A 12,424-nucleotide genomic window follows, 5' to 3' on the forward strand; every position below is an offset into this window, starting at 1 on the left:
GACTTAAAATTACTACACTGATCCTGACAGAAAAGCAGTGTCAAACAATTTAGGCACCTATCCTCAATTGACCCAAGAACCTCTGAGATGTTCCAAGTCTTGAACAGACATCATTCCTACAACAGGTACAGAAGAATGTACTTCTATCTATAATAAAAGAAAACCAAAAAAGTAACAAAACAAAACAAACTATATTCCATTTTTTTCTTTTTTTCCCTTTTGTTAATCAGGAAGGAGAAAAGATTTTGCATCAAATCCCCAATGACTTAGCAAACTTCAGTAAAAATTCAAAGGTTAAACTAAATACATAATCCCTAGAAACAAAACAACTTGTTAACTTCCTACTTACAGCATGCCATTTCTATTGAAATTTATTACCTGAGTAATTTAAAAATTATTCTGTTCCAGAGAATTACATTGAAAATACAAAACAAAAACAAATATTTATTCCCAAGGAAGTGAGATATGGGACAGAACTAAAAGTAATAACTGCATCTGTGTGAAATTTTTATAGAATTAGGGGGTTGTGCTTGTGTTTTAGAGTTGTAATACATATAAATATATTCATTGAAACATCTATAAACACTTTGGAAAGTTTTAATAAAAATGGGTAAACTTTCACTCCTGAACAAAAACTAGTACCTAAATTTTGATCCAAAGTAGGTGAAGTCTAGGAATTTTCCAAAGGATATAAAGTACTCAAAAATCCTGGTTTCTTTACATATCTCCAGAGTGCTTAAATATTTCACCCTCAAACCCAAAAGCAAAGGGAATTTTTGCATTGATAATGACAGAAAACTGCAACAATGTTCTAGGCAATTCCAACTCTCACACAGGATAAATTTGCCATCAGTAAAGGGACAGTAGAAGCTAAAGCCCACAGATACTCAGAAATTTACCATTACAACCAAAACCATCTACTCTGCTACCGCATTGCTGAGCATAGGTAATTGCAGGTGCATGGCAGGAAAAGCATAAGGGATCCATGGAGAGTAGAAGGGGGTAGTTTGCATTCCCCCTCTTCATAATAGCTCTCCTTCTGCACCGTATCATGAAAAGCCTGAAGCACAGAAGCTACAATGCTTCTAAACTGCAATAATTTTGCATGACTATTCACAAGAGTTTCCAACAACAAAGTATTAATTTTACAGAAGCAAGCATCAAAAATTAGGAAATGTCAAAATAAGTACCCTGTGAAAAAATGGCTCCTAGTGAACATTACACTACAGCCTTCAATGGCATGATACTATTTTTTGCAAGTTCTGCCTCAAATATACAGGATAATACAGGAGCTCACTTTGTCAACAGCTGCTCAGTGCTTTGTTTTCCACTCAATCTTCAGTCTGCAGCTTCATGCTTTATTCAATATAGTCACTTTTTCAAAGTCTTGAAAAGAAAATTATTAATTTCCTCATAGGCTTTTCTCTTGCACCAATTACAGTATTTCACAAAACACAACAAATATTAATGATTCCATTTTCTCAAAACCCCAGACAAGTATTATTATAGCCCATTTTCCATTGGGCAAGTGAGATACAGAGATTAAACTAAGAAATTTTCATTAGTCCAGGATGGGCAGGTTGAGGTGACAGCATTATATGCAGTTTATTGGTCAATCCACATCCTACATTCACCCCAGCTGTAGGTATCAGGACTGAGCAACTCTAAGGTTTCAGCCTCTAATAAAAGGAGGAGATGCAAGAGACACAACTTCAATAAGAAATATTCCCAGTAAGGGATGTTGTGACCTCTTGAAAGTAAGCCCAGTATTCAAGATCATCTGGTCAGCAAATTCCAAAGCTGAGTCTGGTACAGAACCTAACTCTCACAGAAAATAATGAACCATCATACCCTCAATCCTCCAAATGCAATTCCCAGCTTGAAAATTCATCTTCAAAGTTGCTTCATACCACAGCTTCCCTGCTACACAGCCCTGACACATCCATTGAACTTTTATCATCTCTAAAATAGCATTCCATAAAAAGCTGGTGTGACTGTACACTCAGGAGATTTCCTAAAAATATACCCGTACCAAAACTTCTGCATTTTTGAATGCCTGTGGATTTTTTTAAATTTTAAGAAAATTATTTTTTGTTATCATTTATATGCAATTTTCCTAAACGAAAAAAAAATTTAAAATTCCACCATTACAGTTCTCTATCTGTGGTTCATGTGGGTAACTTGAAAACCATTTTTTAGACATTTTATTCTTATCCTACTATAAAAACAATGACAGGAATTGTCAGCAAACCACACTTGACTGCTATGCCTTATTACAATGGGTTTCCTGGACAGTCTAATTGCTCCATGCCTCTACCACAGTCTTTTCCTTTCCAAACCTTTACCCCAGAAGAAATTCTTACCTGTGAGGATGGTGAAACACTGGTACAGAAAGACTGGGGCTGCCCCATCCCTGGAAATGCTCAAGGCCAGGTTGGATGGAGCCCCATTCTAGTGGAAGGTGAACCTGCCCATGGCAGGGAGGTTGGAACAAGATGATCTTCCAAGCTCTTTCCAACCCATAGAATCTATGATTCTATGTCTCTCATTTAGCCAAATCAACTTCCTGACCTAATTACAGCCCCCACTATCACCCAGAATCAGGACCTTCTCCTGCCTCAAAAGGTTCTCCTTTGACCTACAAAGCCTAAGCAGGGTCTTTTAGCTTTTTTTCTTGCTCAAACTCTTCCTCACCGCATCAGCCAGCATTGGACTTCTTTCCAGAATCTCACAACTCCTAACTCTCAACACTTTTTTCATTTCTTTTTTCATTTCCTGGCTTCTTTCTGGATCTTTCTCCAGCAGTTTGGTTCTCCCCAGAAAGTTCACTCCGCTACAGGTCTCTCTTGCCATCCTTCATTTCCAGTTTCTCTCCACTGGTTCTTCTCTCAGTTCTTCCTGCCAAAACCACACAGTTTTTCTGTCCTAAACTTTGAACATAACTTTAACCAGTGGGTGGCTACTCTTCCCTTGTCACCAGCTTCTTGTCCCAGACAATTTGTTAGTCCCTGCCTGCCTTCAGTTAACATTTTTTTCAGCCACTCATCAAGTCCCACTCAGTTTCCCTCCTTCCCGATTCAGTCCCACTCCTGTCACTCATACATCACCTGCCTTTTGTTCCTTCTACTTTGTCACAGCTTCTTCCTCCACCCATCTTAAATGACAAGAGATCAGCAGCAGCACACACAACACTGAGTTCTCAGCTGTCAATACAGTGCCTGGCTTCATTCCTGCCTTGAGCAATCCATTTCAAGGAATACCTGCTCCCACAAGAGTTGGCATATATTTAATTATTCACTGTAGAGGGAGTTTAAACAGTTCATTAACACACAGGAGGTGCTAGCTTATGTAAAAGAGACACAAGAGGTCTAGCTTTTGTAAAACAGACAGTCATCAGACTTTTATCTACTCAAAGAAAATTTAAACACTCTTCTCTAGTCACGATCAAGCTTTATTGTTTCAGGAGAAAGTTTCTTTACTAATTTTAACCAGGGAGAGGCTTCTTGTCTTCTAATTTATTTTCTTGAGTTTTTTTGTTTGGTTGGTTGGTTTATTCTTTTCCTTGTTTGTTTGTTTTGGGTTTCATTTGGGGTTTTTTAAGTTACCAAGAAGTACACAATGACATCAATCTCCTTAATTATGTGGCTTTTTTTCCTTCGCTGTCTTTGACTCCATAAAATCTGATCTCTCAAGATGAAATAAAAAAATCTCAGATTGTTAAAAAAAAAAAAAAAAGGGAAAAAACCCAGAAATAGATGCTACTAATTCTAGTAAGTGATTCTTTACATCACAAGCACTTGATTATAAGGACTTGAAACTTGGAAGCAGGACTCCATAAGGCAGAGCAGCTTGACAACCTTAATTATTGGAAAGTCCTACCAGCCTCCACAATAACATTTCAAATCATTGTATAAAAACTCCATGGGAACTGCATTATGATCAGTGTAACAGAGCAGCTCAACACTACCTTGGTTCCACTAATTTCAGGTTTGTTTATGCAGATTATTCTTTACAAAAAACCTTTTTCATAATTTTTAAACAAAGAGAAACAATGCAAATGTGAATTTACACAGAAGTAAGTAAAGCCCAATACTGAGTTTCATACTTTTAAAAAAAATGTGAAATACTAGTGCACCAAGAAGTGATACAGATACTTAGAAGCTGTTCCAAGCTTATGATAATAAGAGAAATAAAACTAGGAGCTGAAAATAAGCAATGTATTTGATGTAAAAGAATAGAGAGGCAGTGCCTTTGCAATACTGAGGAACCTGTCCCCCTTTCCAGGAGTAATGGCATATATCAGCTCCACCTTTAGAATAGTTCAATCTATTTTGGATCTTATTACTTTGACAGGGCACTCTGCCTTCAGTTCCCAATTAGTTTCTTTTTAGTTTTCTGGTTAAAAAAAAAAAAAAAAAAAAAAAAAAAAAAAAAAAAAAACCAACTCATTTCAATCAAATAAATGCCAAGGGTTGTTCACAGATCTGCATAATGCAGCTGCAGGTCAGCACTGAAGTCAATGAGGAACTTAGTAACTACATATAAACCACAGTGTATATACAACTGTTGTATCATACTGGAATCTGTGCACTAGAGATTGAAAGCTAGGGGAGGGTTCCTTCTTGCCTGACTTCTTGGCCAGAATAACACTGACCTGATGGATAAAACTTTTCATTTTATTCCTCATTTATGCATTTTGTATTTCAACTTCATGTCTAATGATTTTTTTCTTAAATTATGTTTAAAAGCTATTTAGATACTTCATGAACTTGAAAGGAATTGCAACTAATTGAACTTCTAAGTTATTAAAAATTGGCTATATTGAAAGCAATTGGGTTATGTAGTCAACAAGAGGCATAGGCAAACCTCAGTGGTGAGGTAGATACTACCATGTACAAGTTGGGGAAACATGCTGGAAATAATACATCTGTTCTTTATCTTGAGGCTGTACTGCCTCAAGAAACGAAACATTATAACTCTAACTTGAACTTAAGTGGTAGCAATATTTATAGCAGAATATCTTTTTGCTCTATGCTAACAGGGTTCAGCAGAGCCAAGTTCCCTCTCTGAAGTATTTGGCAATAGTGCATCTCACACATTATATAATGCCACAAGGACTTATGTAAGTGCTTTTCCTCAGAAATGCTACACCAGATAATAAGGATCCAAAATCCTATTGTCTACGTAGATGAGAGTCAGAGCAAGTGAATGCCTTGCCCTGGGACATTGTTGTGAGTCAAAAGTCAAAATCCACCCCTCCGGACCTTTAGCTTATGATTTTAACACTAATCTTCCTATCAGTTCAGTACTTGTTTGGTGTAAGAAAAAAAGATAACTCACTGGGGAAAAAATAGAGCAAATTGTCCCAAAATATTTTATTTTGTGGAAAGAAAAGTGGTAGTACAGCAAAATCCTCATATTTTCCTAATACTTATGAGTGTTGCCAATCAAATTAGGTCTAAACAAAAATCTACTGATTACACTGAGATCATAAAGTGTCAAAGTCAATTTTAATTAATTAAAGCTAAAGCCACACAACTGGATAACCAACTCAAGAAGCTGACATAGTTCTTCTCTCCTCTTGCATTATACAAATGCAACAAAGAGCTGACTACATTTTGAAAAAGCCATGCCCTATGAATGAACTCAATTCATCTGTTATTTTTACACGCACATCTTTGCCCCAGGATGGTTAACCTATTTTTCTTCATTCAGAAAGAATTAGCAAATTGCTTAAAAACATAGAGCAATACTGCAATTTACAAAGGTGACATCCCAGTCCTATTTCTAACAGCAAAATTATATAGAACCTTTGATGGAGAAAATTAACATTTTACTAAGATGTTAATTGTAGAGTATGCAACATACATAAACCCAACCCTCAGCATCCTGATGAACTTTATTTTCTGTCAAGGAATCCATATGAGGAATTCCACTCCCTTAGAAAAAGCATTTCTCAACTGGATTCAATAGAGCTCATTTGGTCTCACTATCAGAGCAGATTCACAAAACTAACTTCATCTCTCCACAGTCCAAACTTCTGTAAAAGGTACCAGTTGCTATATTCTTTTAAGAGCTGTACAAAATAGCAGCTACAACATGATACTGCACACAACATGTAAACAATGAATTGTGAATATTTTCAAACTTATATCCTTTGAAGTTATTTTTGTAAACAGCCAAATGGATAAGGACAGAGAGATAGCTTTCATGAAAAATATTCATTTATTGATAACTCACTGATTATTTGTTATCAACTGTTTCAATTTTCCTAAAAGCTTCATTGCTTTATTGACAATACTAATATAATTACTGAATAGGCAGCAGAACCACAACTATTCTTATGATTGTGAAGCTACATAGTTTACCAGCTCTTAATCTAGTCTTGAAAAATATGTGTTAATAAAAATGTGTGAGTGCATGTTAGAGCAAAATTAATTTGCTGAATCCTTGCTCCATCTTACTGTGGAGCTGTACCAGAGCTGTATAACTGAAATAGGCTTAATAAGTATTTATTGCAATTGAGCTCTGAAACACTTTAAGATTTTACTAGTGTTATTTCTTTCTGCACTGAAAATATTATTTATTTTTAGTATATTGGTATTTTGCATGGAACAGGCAGTACATGCATTAACACCACTGTTAAGGAAAATCAGTTTCTGCCGACAGAATTGTGCCTCTCACTGTATAAAAGTACATGTGACAGCCTTGAGAAACAACAGCTGAGGCACAAACCTAAATAATAGGCAGAGCTGATCATTACTAATTAGAGGCCAGGACGTGCCTACACAGAGACACAATCTGTACCAAAATTCAACTTCAGCAACTCAATTCAGCAATTCAAAGAAATTTACCATCTTTGAATAAAACCTTTCCATTAATTAATTTCTCATAAATTCATCCCACAAGTTGTTTTTTCATTATGCCTAGTTAGAATTCTCATAAAAGTAATTATTTAAAATAATCTTAAAAAGCAAAGGTGATCAGAAAGTTCTCACAATATCTAATTACAAAAAACTCATTCAATGAGCTATTGAGCTTCTAATTAGAAGTTACTTAGTTATTTTATTCTAAAACTTATATTCTCATCTTTCTATGTGTTTCCAATAAGAGAGAGAATATTTTCAATTTTATAATTGACATCTTATTAAACTATTCATTTTTTTCTTAAACACTTTAAAAGACAGAAAAAAAAATCACAAAAAATTTAGAAGTTAATAATAGAGTATAAACTTTAATGTTATATGCACATCTCATAGACTCATAGAATACCCAGAAGTCCAACTTCCTGCTGCACAGCCCCTTCCCCAAGAGTCACAACCTGTGTCTAAGAGTATTGTCCAAACTCTGTCACGCTCAGTGCAGTGACTACTTCTCTGGGCAGCCTGTTCCAGTGCCCAACCACCCTCTGGATAAAGAACCCTTCTCTAATATCCCACATACACCTCCCCTGACTCAGCTTCAGGCCATCCCCTCAGGTCCTGTCACTGGTCACCACAGAGAAGAGATCAGTGCCTGCCCCTCCTCTTCCCTGAATGAGGAAGCTGTAACTGCAGTGAGGTCTCCCCTCAGCCCCCTCCAGCCTGCACAGACCAAGTGCCCTCAGCTGCTCCTCACTTGCCTTCCCCTCAAGGCCCTTCACCATCTCTATTGCCCTCCAAGATCTGAGACAGATTTTCGACAAATTCAAAACACTTTCTCATTAAAGAATCTTTCTTTTAAGTTGCTGGGCCAAAACACTTGAGCTGATTTTTCAGAAGCTTCCAGCAAATTTATTTTCTTTTTTTCACCTTCTTTTTGCCATAAAGAGTAGTTTAGGTGTTTGCAACACCAAGAATAAAAAAAGAAATTCATCTTAAAGTGCTGACCTGCTTCATTAGAGAACAAATGGGAGATCCTTTCATGAAGAAGAAAGTTCTGTAAACCAGCAGTAAGAAGCAGCTAGCACAATAATGTAAAATATTTCAATTATATTTATTCAGTGAGTATTTTTAATTATATTTAATTATGTGATGTCAGTAGTTCTATATATTACACCGTATATAGCCTCTATAAAATATGGAGATTTTAAGCCCACAAATACTATGTACCTACATCAGACATCCCAAAGTTTTGTACAAAGTTTTAATATATGTGATAGCATTGTTGACCTGTGAACACTCACATGGATTCTAAATCCCTCAATCATGCAATTTGGAAATTATTTCTTTTTTCTGTATTTGGTTATTTTCATCTAAGGAAATTTTTTAACTCCCACTCCACTGCTGGAATGAACAAAAACTAGATTAGCCACATATCAAAGTCACATTTTCCAGACTTTCATGGCGTTGTTCTGCAAAATATTATTAAAAAAAAACATTTTAAGCATCTTAAGTTTTACTTTTAGGAGGTGGAAATATAAGCTAGATTTTACAGAAAAACTTTCATTAACTCTTTTTTCTGTAGCAGAACCAATGTACAGATAATTTTATACAACTTACCAAGTATCTTTCTGAAGAGACACTGACTAAAATCAGATCATCTCCAACACGCACTTTTTCTCCTTCCGATCTCTGTTTGGAAGCCGGATGAATGGTCCACCAGCAAGCCTCACCTAATATCAATAACAGCAAAGAATGAAACAAAAAAGGCCCAATGTTACTGATGTTACTGTCACACTTGTTTCAGTCTTAAAAGTTCTGATCCAGTTATTACCGGGCTAAATCAAGTGTTCATGTGTTTTCCATAACTAGTATGCACCACCTTGTCAGAAACTCAGCTCTAAATAATACACATAAGCAAAAGACTAAGACCTCTGGAACAGTGATTCCAGACTTGAATAAGATGATGGCTCTCTGTGTTCTCTAGGCAACCTGCTCCAGCCTGCTTTTGTTAAAGAAATTCCCTGCCACCTTCATTACAGATTCTGGAAAAGACATTGAAGAATACTCTGCTGAGAATTTGGACAAAGAAATAGAGCAATCCATAACTAAGCGCAATCCATAACTGTGGAGGTGGGCGGAGCCCCGGCTGCTCTGCCCTGGAGGGAGCCAAGCTGAGGAGTCAAGGAAGAATTTCGCAACTTCACCCTGAGCCCCTAGGACAAAAAGGCAAACATCCTAGCCACAGCGACCTGTCTGGAGACCCACAAGCCCCCTCGGGATTTTATGTAAATCTGTTACAATTGATTGGTTCTGTACCCTTTTCCTCCCACCCTGGTGTCCCATAAAACCCCCTGGGTTTCCTCTGGTCGGCAGAGGTTCCTCGTCCCTGGATCCCTTTCGCTGGTACCCTTTCAATAAAGTACCACCTGCGGAAATTCCATACGAGACCTCTCTCTCTCTCACCACGGCCGGCTAAAAGAGGGGCTAACTCACAAGGGCAGGAGCTGAGAGCACTGAGCTGAAATCACTGAAAGCTGAAATCACTGAGCTGAAAAATCACTGCTCTGCCTGATGCTGAGAAGCCCCTCTGCCAGCTGAGGAGCGCCCTGACCCCCCAAGGAGCTGTTTCTAGCGAGACATCCTTTGGGGTGGCTGTGGCTCTCTGGGTCCCAAGCGGCGGACCCCATCCACCAGCTGGCATACATAACTAATGAAAATAAGCATTTCCATTCCATTTCCATACCATTTACTGTTAGTGCCTCTAATCCCCCAGAATATGTGTAAGTATTAAAGTCACAAATTCTGTTCCCATGATAAATCTTGTTTTCAGATAGGCTCCTTAAAGTAAAACCATGTTATTCAGAAAAGAACTCAGATTTTTGAACTGTTCAGTTGTTCAGCTATTACTCTTACTATTCCTATCTAAAGCAAAGCTTTATAAACCAAGCTAACTTAATCCAACAATGCATTTTTTAGATTTTATTTTCAGACTGACAGTATTCTTCATAATATAGCCTTTTAAACTAGTGGTTACCTGTTGTGTCCTCTTGCAACCCTACATCAAATGCCAGCTTATCCATTGACGATCGAGATGTAGAGAGACAGCACAGGTACTGCCAAAAGAAAAAAGCATACATTACTTGTTCTGCTCACTTCTACTAATATATAAAAAGCCATCTACCTACTAACACAGGATTAAATATTCTTAGATTACCTCCATTAGTTATTACCAAGAACATGTATGCTTGATAGGCTGAAATGCCCTCAAGGAGTCTTGTCAAAAATCTTTGTTCTAAAATAACCTCTCAGTCTACCCTGGCTATTTTTCACTGAGACAGGAATACTAAGACTGGAAATAAAGGAGTTAGTTGCATCAGATTCCAGCTCCATGAAGTCTCACCTTTAGGTAAGGAGTTTGGAACCTGTATCACTCATCAGGGAATTTCCAACTAAGACTTCTGTCCAACATGAAAGAAGGAATCTCCTTTTCAACTCAGTTTCTAACATATGCTCAGGTTGACAGCAAGGTGCCAGCTGTAGATTCAGTCACAGCTTATGCAGTATGGAAAATCCAAGGGGAAGGAAATGAAAATTCACCAACTCAGACTGACAAACAGGGGATTCAGCACTAGGGGAGCCAGACTTAGTTTTGGCACTTACCCAGATACAACCAGCTTGGTTTTGTATTTCCAAGCACCAGCCCTTCACAAAGGTTTCTAAAACCACAGTAAAATGCTTCTGATGTGAGTAAATCTCCAGATATCAGCAAATGGCAATATTCCAGGCACTTTCAAACATAACTTTCATGCAAAACAGAAATCACTGCTGCTCCCATCCCATGTAACATGGTTACATACCATGCCACTGTAGGAATGGCGCAGCAAGATTGCGTGCCCGTAGAGCAGGGTTCGATGTCCTCCACCTTGTGCAGACTGAAAGGCAAAGAGAAATTATATACTGGCATCTTTTAATAAAATGGAGCCTTTTGAGAAAGAAAGAAAGAAGGAAGAGAGAACACTGTGTACTTTGAGCCATCAATTACTTGGGAAAAAATATGTTCTAGAATCTCGAATCCTTCTTCCTTGTGTTGAAAGCAGGTAGCCTCCAAGAGCAGCTTTGATGGGTGTCATGCTACTCTCTACAAACTTACCCATTGTTAAGTGTCTTCATATACACTCATTTTCCCTAAAAATTATATCCTTTTCTAGACAGATGGGATGCAGAGGGAGATTTTTGAATATTCTCCTCATTATACCAGAGAGTAAGGTGGTCTTCAACCACATTGAAGACCATCAACCTGCAAATTGCTTTGTCCCACGTGGTTTTAATTCTGTCAGACAGAATTCTTTATCTGCTAGGACACGTAAATGTTCAAAGGCATCCAAACTAACTCAACATTATTTGGGGGTTCTGAAAACCCAGAAATCATCCCCAAGTAATTGTTCCTCTTGAGAAACACAGCATAAATCTTGAGCAAAAGAAAATTAAAGTGATAATATTCACTTCTGTTCCAAGGATCTACAACTATTTCCCCCCAATATTTTCACTACAGTTTCTATTTATCAATAATCAGTTTAACTACTCATGAAAGAATAAATAAATCTTATTAAGGCATAAACCAACCTTCAACTTCTTGTGAAGATTTATGTATTCCTTATGCTGAAATGCAGATAACTAGCACTGGACAGGAGCAGACTGTCTGACAAGACACTGTCAAGAGCATAAGTTCACAGTTTATGCTTATGGAGTTGTCATATTTCTCTGACAGAACAACTCATGTAACATTATGCACAGCACACTCTCCAAGAAGTGGTGGTGAGTAAATATTTCATGAGTCTATAAATATGACAACTCCATAAGCAGCATCATTCTTTCACATATGAATCTGATATTTAATTTTAAGGAAATAAATTTCTTATATATGGTATTTATATCCTTTCTTTTACCATAGAATATTGACCTTCTGTTTGACTGGAACATCAGATTCATTAAAAAATAAATTTTAAAAACCGTACTACGTTACATCTCTGGCAGCATTTCAGTTGTGAAGATCAATTTAACTGAATGGCTATAATGGCAACACACAATTATTTCCCTTCCATGTTTGTTTGTTGTCCTTCTTTATATTTTATGCCTTAGTGTTCATTGAACTTTGAATTACTTAGTCAAGGAAAATAACAAGAGGGACAGGTGGTGAAACACCAAGCACTTCAAAATTAATAATTTCAGCATTTTTAAGAAACTGCCAAGAGTTTCTGTTTTTTATTTTTATTGAGAAAAGAGCAGCTTGATGGACACAAGGTATATTTTCATGTCAACAAACTGCACAGCAGTCAAAATGCAGGGAGGCACATTGAAAAATCTCTTTGGAAGACTGAGTGACATGAATTTTTACTAAGAACTAGTCAAAGTCATGAAGTTTGTCACAGGCACAGTCTTGACAGTAAGATACGAACTTGAACTACCATTAGCACCACTTTTTCCAAAGGCACAAGGAAAGAAAAAGGCATTTGATAATGTCACACCCACTGTGCCAAAGATGAATACTGAATATCTGCTAC

The 12,424-nt window shown here is 37.1% G+C and overlaps 1 protein-coding gene across 3 annotated transcripts in view; it reads right to left on the reverse strand.

Moving 5' to 3' along the window:
- The window catches only part of RYR2 (ryanodine receptor 2), a 378,658-nt gene that overhangs the window by 216,353 nt on the left and 149,881 nt on the right, over nt 1-12,424 (reverse strand). For all 3 annotated transcript variants that reach the window (XM_066315680.1, XM_066315679.1, XM_066315678.1), the window contains exons 5-7: nt 10,721-10,795; nt 9,898-9,976; nt 8,481-8,593 (exon numbers count right to left, since the gene is read on the reverse strand). In XM_066315680.1, coding sequence (XP_066171777.1) covers nt 8,481-8,593; nt 9,898-9,976; nt 10,721-10,795 — 267 coding nt within the window. The remainder of the gene's footprint in view (nt 1-8,480; nt 8,594-9,897; nt 9,977-10,720; nt 10,796-12,424) is intronic.

Source organism: Sylvia atricapilla, chromosome 3, assembly GCF_009819655.1.
Source record: "Sylvia atricapilla isolate bSylAtr1 chromosome 3, bSylAtr1.pri, whole genome shotgun sequence".
In the NCBI taxonomy this organism is placed as follows: Eukaryota; Metazoa; Chordata; class Aves; order Passeriformes; family Sylviidae; genus Sylvia; species Sylvia atricapilla.